Source organism: Mesoplodon bidens, assembly GCF_964165515.1.
Source record: "Mesoplodon bidens genome assembly, chromosome: 18".
Lineage (NCBI taxonomy): Eukaryota > Metazoa > Chordata > Mammalia > Artiodactyla > Ziphiidae > Mesoplodon > Mesoplodon bidens.
This window is the reverse complement of record NC_138175.1, coordinates 28,843,388-28,860,234: the sequence shown is the minus strand read 5'-3', so window position 1 is coordinate 28,860,234 and position 16,847 is coordinate 28,843,388. Positions and strand designations below refer to the sequence as shown.

Genomic DNA, 16,847 nt, shown 5'->3' with positions numbered 1-16,847 from the left:
ACTTTGAGATTCACAAAATGATGGACCCATTTCACAGATGAGAAAGTTGAGACTCACTGAGCCTCGGTGGCCCATCTGGGGTCCCCTTATCCTGAGAGGGAGGGTACCAATGACTCCTTGGTGGAGTTGCCCAGTAGACTGATTCCTCTCTCCCTTGGGTCCCTGAAGCTGAGCTCAACACCATCGCCCCCATCATCTCCAACTTCTTCCTGTGCTCCTATGCCCTCATCAACTTCAGCTGCTTCCACGCCTCCATCACCAACTCACCCGGTAAGCAAGACCCTCCCCCATCATGGGAGGAGGCACCTGGGGCTGGGGTATGGAGCAGAGAGTAGAAGGCATGGATGCAGGTGGGCAGACCAAGGTCACCTCTCAAATTGAAATCAATTAAAGGGACCATTCATATAATAACAATAATAACAGCTATCCTTTATCAAGCACTTACAATGTACACTATACATGGATTCATGTACTCTTTACAGTATGCAGGGACTTTTCTAGGGCATTCCTACACCAGTTTTAAGGGAGTCAGGAGTCTGACTCCCCAGAGAGGGAACAGAATCGTCAGTCGCAGATGGGGTGGCTGCAGGTTGCACGTTGCCCAACTCCAGGGCGCGCCACTCATAGATGTTATAGATTTGTATGTTTATTACGAAAATTTTCTGGCAGATGGCAGTAAAGAGTCTCAAGGAAGACTTTTTCTAGTTAGCCCCAAATCGCCGATGGGCTGGTCCTGGGGCCACCTTTTCCCTAGACCATGGACCACGGTGCCCTGGAGTTGTGCCGTGGAGCGGCTGTCACTAGTGGAGGCCCTGGCATGGCCTGCAAGTGTGGGACTAGGCAGAATCATGTCCTTCCCCTCCATCTCACCCCCTCGGCTCTGTGCGAGCCCCGGAAACCAGCACTGCTGTGACATTGGATGTCCTGTGGCCATATTTGGCCAGAGCTGGACACCTCCCCCTTGGTGTAGCATGTTCACACGGCAGGATGCCAGCCAAGGCAGGTGTGTGGCCCTACCAGAGGCTCCAAGCCCAGCTCCAGGAAGCAGGGTGGGTGGGCGGGCACAGACTGGGACCCCAGCCCTGGGCACTGCAGGCATTGCCACCCAGGCCCTGCCCAGCTACGCTGGCCCAGGAGGAGGCTCCGGAGTACTGAGCATACGTCCTGCCCTGTGCCCCCCGCCCAGGGTGGAGACCCTCATTCCGATACTACAGCAAGTGGGCGGCGCTGTTTGGGGCGATCATCTCTGTGGTCATCATGTTCCTTCTCACCTGGTGGGCGGCCCTCATCTCCATCGGTGTGGTCCTCTTCCTCCTGCTCTATGTGATCTACAAGAAGCCAGGTGTGCGGTCACAGGCTGTCCAGGGGGTCACGCGTCCCTTCTCGCCCTGAGGCTGCCAAGCCATCCTGCCTGTCAGCTCAGCCAGAGGGCCTGCCTCAGGCACTGTGCTCTCAAGGGCCCCCTCTGGTGCTCCAGCCTCATCCCTTCCCACGGGTTGAGGAGCCCCCGGGAGTGTGCCCACTCAGAGCCCACACCTCTACTACTAGACCACCCCCCGGACACGCAGGACCTGACATTGCCTGCCCAGGTCCATCCTCCTGAGAGTGGCCGGCCCACTGGTGTGCACACCAGGCCGAGGGCTGACTGACTGAGGGGCAGCCAGTCAAAGCCGGGACGTGTGGGCAGGGATGTCTGCACGCATGCAGGCAAGGCTCCCAGGGTGACAGCAATCTGGGGGTGGGATGCAGAATGCCAGGAAAGCCTAGCACTCTAAAGTAGAACCCGGCCTTCCAGGTCATTGTGAAGATCTTTTCGTCAAGGGAGGAGAATATTTTGTAGAGTCAATAGCTTGATGCATAACTTTTAAATGCGTAGCCATATTGCATGTGCAAACGTTAGGAGCAGATCTACAGGCTGTCTACCTGCTCCCACGGTGCTCGGTTCCTGAAGAAGGTCAACATATGTATGTCTGGTTTCTCCCATGACTTCTAACCTTGCACACACCCCTCAGAGGTGAACTGGGGCTCCTCGGTACAGGCTGGCACCTACAACCTGGCCCTGAGCTACTCGGTGGGTCTCAACGAGGTGGAGGACCACATCAAGAACTATCGGTGAGTGCAGCCTTGGGGATGCCTGGGATGCAGGGCTGGCTGTGACCCTGCTCCGGGAGGCTCCAGGCCAAGGCCTGTCACCTGACCAGCAGACTCATGATGGGCACGGTCCCCTTGCAGAGAGGAAACAGGGTGGAGGAGCACTGCCCAGCAGTCAGGAGACTGGGGCTGACACTGCCCAGTGGGGACCAAGCAAGTCTAGTGACTTCTGTGTACCTAAGTTTCCACAACGGAATATGCTCTGGGCAATACAAATGCAAAGGGCAATACAGTCGTCCCTCGGTATCTGCGGGGAATTGGTTCCAGCCCCACCTCCCCACCCCCACCCCCCAGATACCAATATCCTCAGATGCTGAAGTCCCTTATATAAAAAGCCTAGCATAGGGGCCTCCCTGGTGGCGCGGTGGTTGGGAGTCCGCCTGCCGATGCGGGGGATACGGGTTCGTGCCCCGGTCTGGGAGGATCCCATATGCCGCGGAGCGGCTGGGCCCGTGAGCCATGGCCGCTGGGCCTGCGCGTCCGGAGCCTGTGCCCCGCAGCGGGGGAGGCCGCGGCGGTGAGAGGCCCGCGTACCGCAAAAAAAAAAAAAAAAAAGCCTAGCATAGTTGGCCCTCAGTATCCATGGTTCCACATCCACAGATTCAACCACCACCCTTGGTTGAATCTGTGGACGCAGATACACAGGGCCACCTGTGTTTGTAGGGGTGCTCTGGTGTTGTGATCATGGGACTGACTGTGATGAGCCTCTCCCAAGTATCCTTCGAAGCTGATTCCCCTCTTTAGTGAGGAAAAGTGTGCACCCAGGAACCCCTTCCCATCAGATCACCATGTTAATAATCGGATGTATCTATGTTGCATTACTGCTCAAAGTGCCTTACATAGCCTCACCACAACCCTCTGAGGTATATGAAGTTACTAACCACTTTCACAGATGAGAACACTGAGGCCCAGAGAGGTTAAATAACTAGTGCCAGGTCACACAGCTGGTGAGTGGCCAATTTTGTCTGGCTCCAGCTGTCTGGTAGTGGCCCTTGACCATGACCCTTGGCTGCCTCTTGACCCAGAGGCTGACTCACCCACCCAGTGACACAGTGATCTCATAAGTGATGGGCCTCCCCACTCCCAGTCTTTATTCTTTTCACATCCTGCTGGGCTGGGCAGGGAAGGAGCACCAGATGGAGCAGCAAGAGGGTGGTTTACCCACATGCAGCATTTGGTGGCCTGAGCAGGAAGGAAAAGGGGCACCCAGTGTGGTGGCCACCAAGAGAGCTGGAAAGGAATCAGAGACGGGAAGACCACAGGGTGGTTCACCTGTCCTAGGAAGGGAGTCCTGGGAGGTGGTAGAACTCCAGGGGCACCTGTATTTGGCATCCAGACCCTCAGCTCTGTCCTGACAGCTCACACCCTTTTCCCTTCCCCTCCTCAGCCCCCAGTGCCTGGTGCTCACGGGGCCCCCCAACTTCCGCCCAGCCCTGGTGGACTTTGTGGGCACCTTCACCCGGAATCTCAGCTTGATGATCTGTGGCCACGTGCTCATTGTGAGTGCCCCCTGCAGGGAGGTGGGGCTGTACTCCTGGAGGAGCCCCTGGGCACCAGGTCCACCCCTGGGGGCAGCAGGAGGGGCTGTGGTGCCCTGGGCAGATTCTCTCCCTCCCCCATCCCTCTCCCTGGCTTGCCCACAATGTCCTGCCTCTCACCTGCTCCCTCCATCTTCCTTCCACCCCTCCCTCTCCCTCCTCTTCTGCTTTTCCTCCCCTAATTCCATAATGGAGAACCAGCAATGAGCTCAGGGGAGAGCCTCCAGGGCAGGAGAGGGGCTGAGTCTCAGGCCAGAGGATGAAGGCCACCCCTGATGTCACCTGCCCCTGTCCCCCCCCAGGGACCCCGCAAACAGAGGATGCCTGAGCTCCGGCTCATCGCCAATGGGCACACCAAGTGGCTGAACAAGAGGAAGATCAAGGCCTTCTACTCCGATGTCATCGCTGAGGACCTCCGCAGTGGTGTCCAGATTCTCATGCAGGTGCGCGGGCCCGGGGCTTCCTCACAGGACTTATTAGTTGGTGTGACGACCTGGAAGGTGGGATGCCGTGAGGGGCTAGTTGAAGCCCCTTTTGCTGCAACAGGAGTCCTGCCTTTCTTGCCTTTCCAGATGTGCTGATTCAGGGCACTTTCTCAAAGTGCCCAGGGCCTGGGGAAACTGCTTTGGAGGCCTGTGGGAGCTGATGACACATTTTGTGATTTTGGTTTTTTTGAGATATAATTTACATATATAATTTTCAGCAAACTGAAAAAGTGTATAGTTTGATAAATGTTTACATATGCAGACACTGCTCAGTGCTGTGAAACCACCAGTCAGATCAAGTTCTAGAACATTCCACTGGGCAATTCATTTTACTGTTCAATTTTCTCATTTGTAATGGGATGCATGAATAAAATAACAGTTGTTAATTCTGAGTCAACATAGGGGAATCCTTTTCAATATTTCTCAAAATTAAAAAAAAGAGCATACGAGGTCTCCTTTTGGGATTATAAAAATATTTGGAGAGTAGGTAGAAGTTATGATTGCACAATATTTTAAGTATACTAAGCGCCACTGAATTATACACTTTTAAATGGTTGATTTTCTGTTATATAAGTTTCACCTCAAAAAGTAAAAAAAAATTTTAACATGAAAAAAAAGAGAAACATAAGAGATGTAAGGATTAGATGACCCAGGGATACTCCAAGATTGACATCCAAATTCAAGTCCCTTTTTATAAGAAATAATTTACTAGAGAAGCTGGAGCTGGGATAATCCAGAACTTATGTGACAGTCCAGCCGCTGGCACCGGCTTGGAGAGGCCGCAGGGGAATAACTCTGGCTGTAGCTTCACCTGTCTCGTGGGTGTGTCCAGGCAAACAGGACCCTGAACTGGCAGATGTGTTTCCTAAGCCCCCATGACATGGCAGAGAGGACAGCTGGGGCTGAGACGGAGCCCCACCCTAGTCACAGAACAGAGCCCTGTGGGGCCTGCGGCCTGGTTCCTCACCTCATCCCCTCCCCGCTCCCCCCCACCCCCAGCAGGCTGCAGGTCTCGGGAGGATGAAGCCCAACATTCTGGTGGTCGGGTTCAAGAAGAACTGGCAGTCGGCTCACCCGGCAACAGTGGAAGACTACATCGGCATCCTGCAGTGAGTGAGGGCATGAGGGAGGCAGAGCCTGTGGTCTCTCAATTTGGGCCTTTGGAGTTTCCTGGGCCTTGGGAAGTAGAGGGGGAAGCAGTGGGTGCTGTAAGAAGCTGAGTCCACTGGTTCAAAGATGAGGAAGAAAAAGACAGTCTGAGGGTTCCCCACTCTGACCTGTGAGTCATAGACACCAAGATCAGCAGAAACAGGCAGGTAACACAGTGAAGTGGGCTCAGGGTGGGCATTAGGGAGCAGTGGGGATTGTGGCAAACTGGAGAGAACAGCTGCTATTTGGCTCCAGCTAATCGTGCCCAAGCAGAAATGTGGGCCCGGTGTTGCTAGATCTAGTTTTTCAGAGAAGATGAAAATGTGGGTTTTTAGGTGAAAATCTTGTGTCCACCTGGAGGCTGCAGAAGACCTGCAGATGGCCAGCTCTCAAGCTGTGAGGTGGTACATCTGAGACCAGGCCTCCAAGGAGGCGACAAGCTTGGGAGATGGGACCAGGGGGATAAACTCCCTAGGGATTTTAGGGTTAACTCCAAACTCTTTCTCCTTCAGCTCTTGCTGTGCAAGGTCCAGAAAATGCCTACCTGAGTTGTTTTCTGCACTGACGTGGTACAGAGAGGCAGTGTGCAGGAGCATTTAAAGAACATGAGGCTGAGTGTTGGGGACCTGGGCCCTGCTTCCAGGTCTGCTGTGAACCAGCTGTATGACTCTGAGCAGTGCATCTCACTGCCTCTAACAAAATTACAACAGGAGGCGGTGTATACTTGCTTTTCAGGAACCCCCAGCTTCAGCATGCCAAAACTCCAAATTGCTGGGGCCTGAAAGGCCCCTGTCCCAGTGATGTGTAATTAAAGGAGTCCAGAGAGGGCAGTGCTTATCCTATTAGATTAGCCCTAATGGTGGGCTCTTGGACACTGTGTCAACCCGGCAGTAAATATACTTGTGGGGTAGGAGCCTTGTAGACATTTATATAGACAACCTATTGATGTCTTCATGAGCGAGGCCATTCTTATGTGCATAGCTGTCCTCAGGGTTTCCAGCCTCAGCTATTTAATTCTAATCCCAGTTGGCCACTTCCTTAGTGTGTGTCATGGGCAAGTTACTCCCTAAAACTCGGGTTTTGCATCTGTCAAATGGAGAGGGTAATTCCCATCCCCACCTCTGCTGGCAGAGTTGTGAGGAGTAGCTGCATGTATCAGGAGGACAGGGCCTGGCCCTAAGACTGGCCTGACTCAGTTTTCCCCAAGTACAGGGTCTGTAGGATCCATAGTGCCGCAGACGGTAGAGCTAGAGAGGTCCTGGGGGCCTTTCCAGTCCTGCCTGCACATTATACAGATGGGGAGACTGAGGCCCAGAGAGGAGGAAAGGTATGGGGAGAGGCAGGGTCAGCTGTAGACACCTGGCCTGCTGGGGACTGGGGCCAAGGGGAGGCTGACCCCACCTCCTCTCTTTCCAGCGACGCTTTTGATTTCAACTACAGTGTGTGTGTCATGAGGATGCGTGAGGGGCTCAACATCTCGAAGGTGATGCAGGCGCACAGTGAGTACACACCCCACCTTCTTGACACCCCATCAAAATCAGAGCAGGATATCAGGAAGTTCTAGAACCCATTTTTTTAAAGTGGTACAGGGAAGACAGGGGGAAATTAGTAAATAAAAGGTCACAGACTCCTAGAAAGTCAGCTTTTGTTGGAGATCATCAGGTTTCTAAATGGAGAAACCGAGGTCCAGAAAGGGGATGTGACGAGCTCAAGGTCTTGCTTCCAGCTGCGGCCAGAACCAGAACTGGACCTCAGAGGCCCCCGAATCACGATAAGAACTTTTGTAACCAGTGGGATAAAGAGGATCTAATAGCCAGGAAAAAGGAAAAGAGGGGTGAGAGAGGGTCACGTAAAGACAACAGAGTATGAGAACACACCCAGGAAGGCCATGAAAACTGGGTATTTTTGTCTCCAGAACCAGGATTGGGGCACTGAGTAGGGATGTGTGTTACATGTAAAGTCACATGTAAAGAGGCAGATCTGAATGAGTAAATTTTAGAGGTGTGAAAGAAAGAATGCATATGAAGACAAACGGGGAGGCAGTGCTGAGGGAACTGAGAGGTGTGAACGCCGCAGGCTGGCCTGGGTCTTGTTCATCTGGGTCACCGAGGGCATGCCTGGCACCCAGCAGTAGTTCACTGAATATTTATGCAACCAGAATTTACAGAACAGTGGCCACACTCCTGACCGAGGCTGCTCTAGGCGCTGGGCGTGCAGCAGGGAGCAAAACAAAGTCTGCCCTTGAGGAGCTGACATTCAGGCGGGAAACGCACGGACCCAGGACTCACTTCAGGCAGTGACAGTGTCCTGAGGTGTCCTGAGGAGGCCAACACAGGGCATGCGGGCAGGAGGGCCTCTCTGAGGAGGGGGCTTGTGGCTAGAAGGGGAGGGCTGGGGAAAGAGGGCTCCTGGCCCAGGGACCACTCACCACGCCACCCACCACTGAGGCCTGGTGGGAAGGAGCGTAGCCTGTCTGAGCAGCAGAAGGAAGCCGGGTGGGGCCGAAGCATGAAAGGAGGCAGAGGCCAGATCTGTGGAAGCTGAGGTCAGGACCTTCTTCCCAGGGTAAGGGGGAGCCCGGAAGAGCCCCAGGCAGGAGAGCCTGGGAACAGAGCTCCCACTTTTTTGCAGTTAACCCCGTGTTTGACCCAGTGGAGGATGGCAAGGAAGCCAGAGCCAGTGGAGCCAGACCATCTGTCTCCGGCACGGGTCAGTCCCACCCACTCAGAGGCTCAGGGCGCTCTCACCCTGGGAGCAGCTAGTGACGGGCCACCGGGAAACTTGGGCAAGGGCAGGAGGTTTTTGCTTGTGACAGTGGTGCCTGAGACCCCTGAGATTAAGCAACAGGGAGTCGGGGGGTGGGGGAGGGAGCAGGATAAAGACTGCCAGCCCTGCTGGAGAATTCAGTGTCCAGGCATCGTGGGACCCCCACCCAGTGGGCTCTGGGGCCCAAGCCCCAACCCCTCCGAGGCCCCCCTGGCCAGGCTCCAACCGGGAGGGTCAGCGATTCTCTGGCAGGCAGGGGAACCTGCAGTGCAGGAGCTGGGGGCATCCTGTGCACATCTGTGAGGGGCACAGTGGAGTTGTTAAGAGAATGACCCCAACCCCCCAGTGCCAACCAGAATCCCAGGAGACAGAAGCTGGGAGCAGGGGAGGGGCGCATCCCAGCCCTGCCCATCCTGGGTCCCTGCTCCTGGCATCTCGGCATCAGGAGGGCCCATTGGCGGTGCTCCGGGCCAGTCCCCCAGTGCATGCCTGCAGCAGGGGCTTCCGGCCACCACATGCACAGCCCTGGTGACGGCAAGCCCACCTCCCGGGGCAGCTCGCTCTGTTTCAGACACACTCGGGTATTTGGACGGGCTCTGCTCCCACGTGACCTGCCCCTCTGCTCCTGCAGTGGACCCCGAGGCCCTGGTGCAGGAGGAGCAGGCCAGCACCATCTTCCAGTCGGAGCAGGGAAAGAAGACCATCGACATCTACTGGCTATTTGACGATGGAGGTCAGTGCCCCCAGGACGCCGGATCCCCCCCACGGCCGTCTCCCCTCTATGACTTACTCTCTCAGCATGCCCTTCCTGGTCACTCTTGACAAGGCTTCTGGTGGGACCTTGGAGCCTAGCAAAGGGAAATAGGGACCCCTGGGCCCACCACTGGGCTCACAGGAGCCTGGCTGGGCCCCTCTCTTGGCCCCATGCTTTTCAACTATAAAATGGGAGACTTGGGAGCAGCTGAGGTCAATATGAGGTGGAACCTTCAGACTGGACAGGCCCTTGGGGTCACAGACACATGACATAAATGGGAGAGGTGGCCTGGTGCACAGGAAAGCTGTAGGGATATTCTTCACTTCCCAAAGAAAACCACTCTCTCCCATTTTTCTTAAAGCATATCATTCTCAGCTTTATTGTTCCCACCCTTGATTGAGTCCTAGATACAGAGAAAATGTTCTGTTCCAGTAGGATATATCCTATTATATATAGGATGTGATAGATAGTATTGAATGAGCACTTACTGTAATGCTTGCATGGGTTAACCTAATGCAGTCCCCAGGTAGGAACGATTATTACCCCCCTTTACAAATAAGGAAACTGAGGCACAGAGTAGTGAGGTCATTTGTGGATTACACAGTGATAAGTGACAGCGATCTAGATTTACATGTGAAATATCCCAATTATTAAATGCCAGCTCACTTATTTAAAAGCATCGTGCAGGCCAAATAAACCCCAGCCCACAGAGCCCCGTGTTTCACCCCTGGTTTAGTCTGGCACACTCATTACAGAGGTGGGTACACTGAGGTCCAGAGAGGGGAAGGGGTTTGCTAGTGGCAGAGCGGGGCGGGAACTCAGAGAGGGCTGGATCCTGAGAGCATTTTCCTCTTGACTCATGAGACCCTCCTTGCCAGGCCTCACCCTCCTCATCCCCTATCTCCTTGGCCGCAAGAAGAGATGGAATAAATGCAGGACCCGCGTGTTCGTGGGGGGCCAGATCAACAGGCTGGACCAGGAGAGAAAGGCGTAAGTGGGGGGCACTGTGTGGTTGTGCGTGAGCAGTAGGTGTCACCCCAGCACTACCCCAGCCTGCCCACCCCCTCCACTGCACCCGGGGGCTTGCCCCTCTCAGGTCACAGCCGTGGTGAGGAAGCTCTGGGCAGGAGCAGGTTTCTCTCCATTTCAGAGATGGTTTTGGTGTCCTGTCCCCCTTTAATAAGATGCACATGCCCTAGTCCCAGCCATGACAGGGAGAGCTGTTAAATTTTAAACCCACAAACCTCAAGGAGATTTGTGTGAAATGAAGGATGGAGAAGGCCCCTCCTCCTCAGAAATGAGGCGGAGCTTAGAATCTTTCAGGGCAACGTCCCCCAAGCTTGGGTTGCTGCCCGTGGTGAGACCAGAGGTGACTTCAGTGGCCAGGATAAGGAGCAGAAAATTCTGAAGAATCTCTTGGTGAGAAGTGACTTAATTCTCCAATTCTGTGGCTGATTCTCTGTCTAAACAAGAGGAAGCAGGCCTGGCTGGAGTGCTTGGCAGGAAATGGCATCCACCAGAATTTAGTGACATTGGTTTACTGGCTTTATTGGTCATATCTTTCTGGCAAGAGATGCTGGTTTTCTGTTTAAATTGTGATGACAATTTCCTTTCAGGATGTATCTAAGTAAGAATGTGAGTTGACTTAAGCTGAGAAGGAAGTAAATAGTAGGCAGGTACACAGGTGTGGAGGTGGCAGGAATTGGGCAGGTGGCACATGTGTGCCTAGATTTGGGCACCTGCTTCTTTAGAGCAAGGTCAAGTGAGGTCTAAGGTCGTAGGATGGAGGACTGCTGGAGTGTGCAGCCGGGCTCGGAAGGATGGGGTGGGTGGCTTGCCTCAAATCGCGCAGTTAATTAACCAGAGAGAAAACCCTGCCCAGCCTTTAGTGCCCGCCGTGACGCCCCAGGGTCAGGACCCCGTGGCTTGTGCCACTTTAGTCCTATGCCAGGACCACATCCCCACGACCCCTTCTGAATCACCTACTGCGTGAGTTAAGGGTGACCAGCAATCCCATCTCGTTGTCCTCACCCGCCACTGAGAACTTCTCTACCAGAGGGCCCTTCTCAGCAATGCAGAGGAGAGCACTGCCTGGGAGACGCAGCATCCGCTCCCCTGTGCTCTCCAAAAGGTAAACACACCTCGAAGGCTGCTTTGCCCTCTAGGCTTCCTGTTCCAGCTCCAGCTGAGAGCTGGGTTCGGCAGGTTTAGTTTAGTTCAAGGCTGCAGCACTGTGGGGTCACAGGATGTCTTTCAAGCAAAGGGTGTGAAATCTCCTCTGCCTCGCAGCTGACTCTTGACCAGGCCACGTCCTCTGCCTTCCTCATGACTGCCTCCACCCAGGCCCTGCCCAGGCCTGCCAACCAGCACTGCACACCAAGATGTTCGCCCACAGCTCTGCATTCCTAAGTTCACTCCCAAGTTCAGGGACCAGCAGTGGCTTGACAGCTGGGCCCCAGCCTGCTCCTTCGGGCTTATCTCCTTTTTGTCCCCTAGCGTGCTCCACACCATCCCAGGCAGCCCCTCGCTGCTCCCACTCCATCCCCTGCACCCCCATGTCTTTGGTCATTTGGACTCCCCTCCTGGGGTGCTCACTCCCCACCAACTAGTCCTGGGGCATCACGAATGCTGTGTCCTGCCCCGGGATTCTGATGCAATGGGCGGGCTAGGGCCGAGGCACATGTACTGTTTAGAAGGCTCCTTGGGTGATTCCAGTGTAGACACCCTCTTTGGCCTATAAGTCTTACCCGCCATTCACCATCAAGCCAGATCACCAACTCCTCTGTGAAGCCTTCCCTGACTGCTGCAAACCACAGTTGGCATCTCTTCCCTGTGGATGCAAAGTCAGGGCCATCTGGCTTGCTGCTCCTGGATCTGTACTTAGTTCATGTGTGTTATCTGTTTCCTCAGCCACCTGAGGAGTTTCCTGCAGTTCGCCTCCCATCCCTTAGACACTTCCTTCTCAAAGTGTGGCCAGTGAACCAGCAGGCCTCACATAACCTGGGAGCTGGTGAGAAATGCAGAATCCCAGGTCCCAGCCCAGACCAGCTGGATCAGAATCTGCACTGTAACACAATCCCCAGCAGGTGCTCAGACATTAAAATGTGAGGCGCCCTAGTCCAGAGGTGGCCACCAGGAACTTAGGACAATTCCTTTCCCATGTCACTCATCATCACCTGACCTGCTTTATCAATATTCATTTATTGTCTGCCCTCCTCCCAGGTTAGAATGCAAACTCCCCAAGGGCAGGGTTTGTTTTGCTTGCTGCTATATCCTCCACAGGAACTCAATAAAAACTCATTGAATGAATGAATACATTAAAAAAAATAATAATCTCCGTCTCCCAGGATCATTTCTCTGCTGAGCAAGTTCCGGCTAGGATTCCACGAAGTTCACATCCTTCCCGACATCAACCAGAAGCCGCGGGCTGAGCAGTGAGTTTTCTGTGTTGGGGGTTCCAGGCAGAAGGGTCAGCCCTTTCTCTGGTGAGCCAAGGGCAAGGACATGGTCCTTCCTGCCCCCACCTAGACTGGGCTCGTGGAAAGAAAGAGGAAGGGTCGAGTGTGCAGCCGTTAATTTCTGTTTGTGTTTCTTCCCCCTGCCTGCTGGTCCTTTGCATATCAGAGCTGTGGTCTTTGCCAGAAACATACCTGGGTGGGAAGCCGAAGAATGTTCACATTTATGCTTTTCACACACCAAGTGTTTTTGAAGCTCTTACTGGTGCAAATCATGGCTATCCTGCCCCTCGAGCAGAAGCCGGTGTTTCATCTGCCAGGGACCCCCCCCCCACCTACCCCACAGACCTGGGGGCTGAGGGAGTCTCCAGCTTCACACTTCAGGAACCCAGGCTGCTTGCTATTCACAAAAGGCTGATTTTACCTACACTGGTTTTCTTCAGTTTTCTCCAACCCCTGGATTATTTTCATAAAGCAGTGGTGCTCAAACATCAGCATCACCTGGAGGGTTTGTGAAAACACAGCTTGGGGGTCCTACCCGCAAGATTCTGAGTTAGCTGTGGCTTTTGTGTCGGGGGATGTCAGCGCGTCGGCGAAAGCGTCAGCCAATAGGAAAAGTCGTTGGTGTATGCAAATTAGGGTACTATGACGCAGAGACGCAGCGTGAAGCGAGGGTATAAAAACGGAGGTATAGGGGGCACCTGGAACCCAGAGTGGTTTCTTCGTTAGTCGGAGGAGCTTCTTCCGTTAGTTCGGCAACTGCGGCTCTTCACTGGGCAGCGGGAGCGGCGCGGCTGTCGGAGAAGCGGCATAATACTTAGGCATTGGGTGAAAGAAAATGGCCCGAACCAAGCAGACTGCTTGTAAGTCCACGGGTGGCAAAGCGCCCCGCAAACAGCTGGCCACTAAAGCGGCCAGGAAAAGCGCCCCCTCTACCGGCGGGGTGAAAAAACCTCATCGCTACAGACCCCGGACCGTTGCGCTTCGAGAAATCCGTCGTTACCAGAAATCCACCGAGCTTCTGATCGGGAAGCTGGCTTTCCAGAGGCTGGTGAGGGAGATCGCCCAGGATTTCAACACCGACCTGAGGTTCCAGAGTGCCGCCATTGGTTTGCTTCAGGAGGCTAGTGAAGCGTACCTGGTCGGTTTATTTGAAGATACCAATCTGTGTGCCATCTGCGCTAAGAAAGTCACCATCACGCCCAGAGACATCCAGTTGGCTCGCCGGATACGGGGAGAGAGAGCTTAAGTGAAGGCAGTTTTTATGGTGTTTTGTAGTAAATTCTGTAAAATAAAAAAAATAAAAAAATAAAAAAATAAAGTTTCGGAGTTGATAAGTCTGGGGAAAGGCCTGAGAATATGCTATTATAACAAGCTGTCCGGTGCTGGTGCAGGCACCTCACTTTGAAAACCACTGCCTTAGACAATCCGGGTAACATGCTTAACTCGGCGCCCAGCCCAGAGTCGATGATCAGTCAATGCTGGATTTGTGGCTTCTGCCTGCTTGTAGCTTCCGAGCTCTTTCTGCATCTCGAACTTTCCCTGCAGTCCCAATCCGCTACAAGCTGCCTCCTCCCTTCTCTGGGCATTGCTTAATTTAAGTGCCTAAAGAAGGGACTGTGACTGGCCCAGCTCATCCCTTCCTGCCAAGCTAAGGTAAAGGCCACTGGAAGGCCTATTTCTTGGCTACCTTTGGTCCAGTTGGCTGTGGCCAGGAATGGTAGAATCATATGCCCTGAAATACACAGCTAGAGGGTACCTCCTTCTGCAGGGGCCATGGCAGAGGCACGTCACCTCCACGGGGCTGAGGGATGCTGGAGCAAACAGAACAGAAGGTGCAAAGGCCCTGGGGCAGAAACACGGCAGCTGCGGCCCCTGATGTTATATTAACCCACTGGCACTTGGAGGGGGGAAGATGTCGAATGGTCTGAGGGACCACTCCCCCTGCCTGCCCATGCAATGGCAAGTGGGCGGACTTTAAGCAAACTCCTGTGTGAATTTGTATCAGGGCTCAATTGTGGGGCCAGAAGGGATGATTTATTCTCCTAATAATTCAATTTTATATTCTTAAAAGAAGACACTTACAATAGGATTGCTTTATGTCAACCTGTCTACGTGAGGTTTTCCAGGACTCTGTCTTCTCAATAAAGTAAGGTCTGTCCTGACCTCTTTAGCCCTTGTTTTCCTAGAGAGGGAAGGAAATCAAGAAGAGAAGAAAGGAACTATTTAATAGTGATGGATATACTGACTCTCCCATTCTCTCAGGGCTGTGCTTGAGCTGCAGGGGCAGAGAGGAGTACATTGCAGCCCTGCCCTGCAGGGTTTACCCCGGCTTAGGTGTAGGGAGGACATCAGGAGCCATCAGAATGCTGCAGACAGGGACCAGAATGCACAGGAGGATAGGGTCGTCTCTGCTGGTGGAGGAGCAGAGCCTTGAGAAGGCCGTGAACAGAGATGGGGGAAGACCTTCCTCAGTGGAGAGGATAGCGCAAGCCAGCATGCAGACCCCATCCAGCACATATTGTCTTTAAGCCCCGCTTTGCCCCTGCATCTGCCTCCACCTCTGGGACCATTTCTCTCCTCCCTTGCACAGCCAACCTTCTCCAAAGTGATGCTACACTCTTTGTGGCCGCTTCCTCCCCATCCCTCCTTCTCCAGCTCACTCCAGTCTGGCTGCCCTCCCACTGCTCCACTGAAATCACTCTCTCCAGCCTCAGCCGTGACCTCCGCACCACCAGATCCACAGAGCCCACTGCTGTCCTCATCTTTCTCTGCCTCTCAGCGGCATTTGACACAGTGATCCTTCTTGAAACAGTCCTTCTTTTGGCTTCTAAGACGCCACCCTCTCCTGGTTCCCACCTACCTCTGTGGTCCTTCTTAAGTATCCTTTTCTGGCTCTTTCTCCTTTACCTGACTTACACTGGTTGGCATCCCATTCTCCCTCGCACTTGCCTTGCTCCGGACACGTGGGTTCCTTCGCTGCTCTTCAAACAGCCCAAGCATGCTTCTGCCTCAGGGCCTTTGCACCTTCAGTTCTGTTTGCTCCAGCACCCCCTGCCCTGTGCATAGCTGGTTTCAGAAGGACGGGCATCCTTGAGTCCGGGGAGGTCTTCCTGCCCAATTAGTCCCCATCCCGGTACTCAGTTTGTGCCTTCATAATACTTCCAATCTGTATTTATTTGCTTATTTGTTGCCCGGCAGACCGTGAGCTCTGTGAGGATGAGGTATGTTGTCTGGTTTGTTCACTGTTGTGTAGCACAGAGCCTGGCACAGAATAGTGCTCAGTAAATACCTGGGGGATGGACAGGTGGATGAAGGTGGATCACAGGTTGGTCTTCGTGGACGACTTGTGGAAGTTCTGTTGAAAGTCAGACCCACCCGTCAGCGCTGAATTCAACACAGAGGCTGCTTTGATGTAAAAGGCAACGTCAGAATGGGTTTCAGCCTGAAATGTATGTCCCCGTGACACCCACTTCCATCTCCCTCTGAAGACCTGGTTCCCCTGGAAACGGGCATCTCACCCGGTCTCACTTGTTCTCTCTGTCCCCAGCACCAAGCGGTTTGAGGACATGATTGCGCCCTTCCGCCTGAATGATGGTTTCAAAGACGAGGCCACGGTCACCGAGATGAGACGGGACTGCCCCTGGAAGATCTCGGATGAGGAGATTAACAAGAATAGAATCAAGGTGCAGGAGAGAGAAGGGCCTTGCTGGGGTGGGGTGGGGGTCCAGGGGCTCCCTGGGGTCAGCACCTGTGCCCCATCTGTCCTGGGCTTCCTTAACCCCCTCCCCGACCCTCGATTCTACTCTCCCTGCCCCAAGCCTCTGAGGTGTCCTCAAGCCATACATGCTCGGCTTGTATGACAGGTGACCCAGTGGTTGATCTCGGAGTCTCCTTGGCGTGGGAGCCTGGTCCCCCTGCCCATTTTGAGTCACCGCCCCCTGGCCGTGGCAGTGGACTACCCGGAGTCCTTCTCCCTCCCCTCCCCTGTTCCTCCATGTGTGCAGGAAGGGATGCATAAGGCGGGTGGTGAAGGTCAAGGCAAAATTTGTCCTGTGGGCCAACAAAGCTGGCTGATCTTCTCCCCTTAGCTGTAGACCCCACCCCGCCTCCCAGGCAGCATCTTCAGGACGCTGATAGGGCCTAAAGGAGAGTGGTAGCTGCCAAGGCCATTTTTAGGTGGGGTGAGCAGTTGGGGGCCTGGGGACCACAGTTCTGCTCCCTGTATGCTCTGGGTCAGTGGTTCTGAGAGGCAGTGTGACATTTGGTGACTTCTGGAGACATTTTTGGCTGTCACCTCGGAGGGGGGTGGGATTGCTACTGTCATTTAGCGAGTAGAGGCCTGGATGCTGCTAAACATCCTCCAACTCACCGGACAGGTCCACAACGAGGGATGATTCCACCCAAAATGCCGACCGTGTGACATTTTGGTGAACTCACTTCCCCTCGGTTTTCCATTCTCTCACATGGGGTGTCCGTCCACTATGAGACCCTGAGTGTCAGTCGTTTCTGAACAATTTGGAGACAGGTCTTGGGGTGGAAGGGAGCC

The 16,847-nt window shown here is 54.0% G+C and overlaps 2 protein-coding genes across 7 annotated transcripts in view; both read left to right on the top strand.

Annotated features, from left to right (window-relative positions):
• The window catches only part of SLC12A3 (solute carrier family 12 member 3), a gene marked incomplete at its 5' end in the record, with an annotated part of 38,147 nt that overhangs the window by 14,481 nt on the left and 6,819 nt on the right, over positions 1 to 16,847 (top strand). For 2 of the 6 annotated variants that reach the window (XM_081216581.1, XM_081216580.1), the window contains 12 exons: positions 169 to 270; positions 1,187 to 1,342; positions 2,013 to 2,112; positions 3,539 to 3,650; positions 3,992 to 4,132; positions 5,177 to 5,283; positions 6,740 to 6,822; positions 7,955 to 8,002; positions 8,721 to 8,822; positions 9,722 to 9,833; positions 12,191 to 12,277; positions 15,849 to 15,984. In XM_081216581.1, coding sequence (XP_081072707.1) covers positions 169 to 270; positions 1,187 to 1,342; positions 2,013 to 2,112; positions 3,539 to 3,650; positions 3,992 to 4,132; positions 5,177 to 5,283; positions 6,740 to 6,822; positions 7,955 to 8,002; positions 8,721 to 8,822; positions 9,722 to 9,833; positions 12,191 to 12,277; positions 15,849 to 15,984 — 1,286 coding nt within the window. Of the gene's footprint in view, positions 1 to 168; positions 271 to 1,186; positions 1,343 to 2,012; positions 2,113 to 3,538; positions 3,651 to 3,991; positions 4,133 to 5,176; positions 5,284 to 6,739; positions 6,823 to 7,954; positions 8,033 to 8,720; positions 8,823 to 9,721; positions 9,834 to 12,190; positions 12,278 to 15,848; positions 15,985 to 16,847 lie in introns of all 6 variants that reach the window. The other 4 variants (XM_081216579.1, XM_081216578.1, XM_081216583.1 and 1 more) reach the window with 2 other exon arrangements.
• LOC308606337 (histone H3.3A-like) lies at positions 12,877 to 13,741 on the top strand. The gene has a single exon (XM_081217088.1). It carries the CDS (start codon positions 13,137 to 13,139, stop codon positions 13,545 to 13,547), a length of 411 nt encoding a protein of 136 aa, XP_081073214.1. The 5' UTR covers positions 12,877 to 13,136; the 3' UTR covers positions 13,548 to 13,741.

Coding starts and splice junctions, on each gene's coding strand:
- LOC308606337 (XM_081217088.1), top strand. CDS start 13,137: ATGGCCCGAACCAAGCAGACTGCTTGTAAGTCCACGGGTGGCAAAGCG.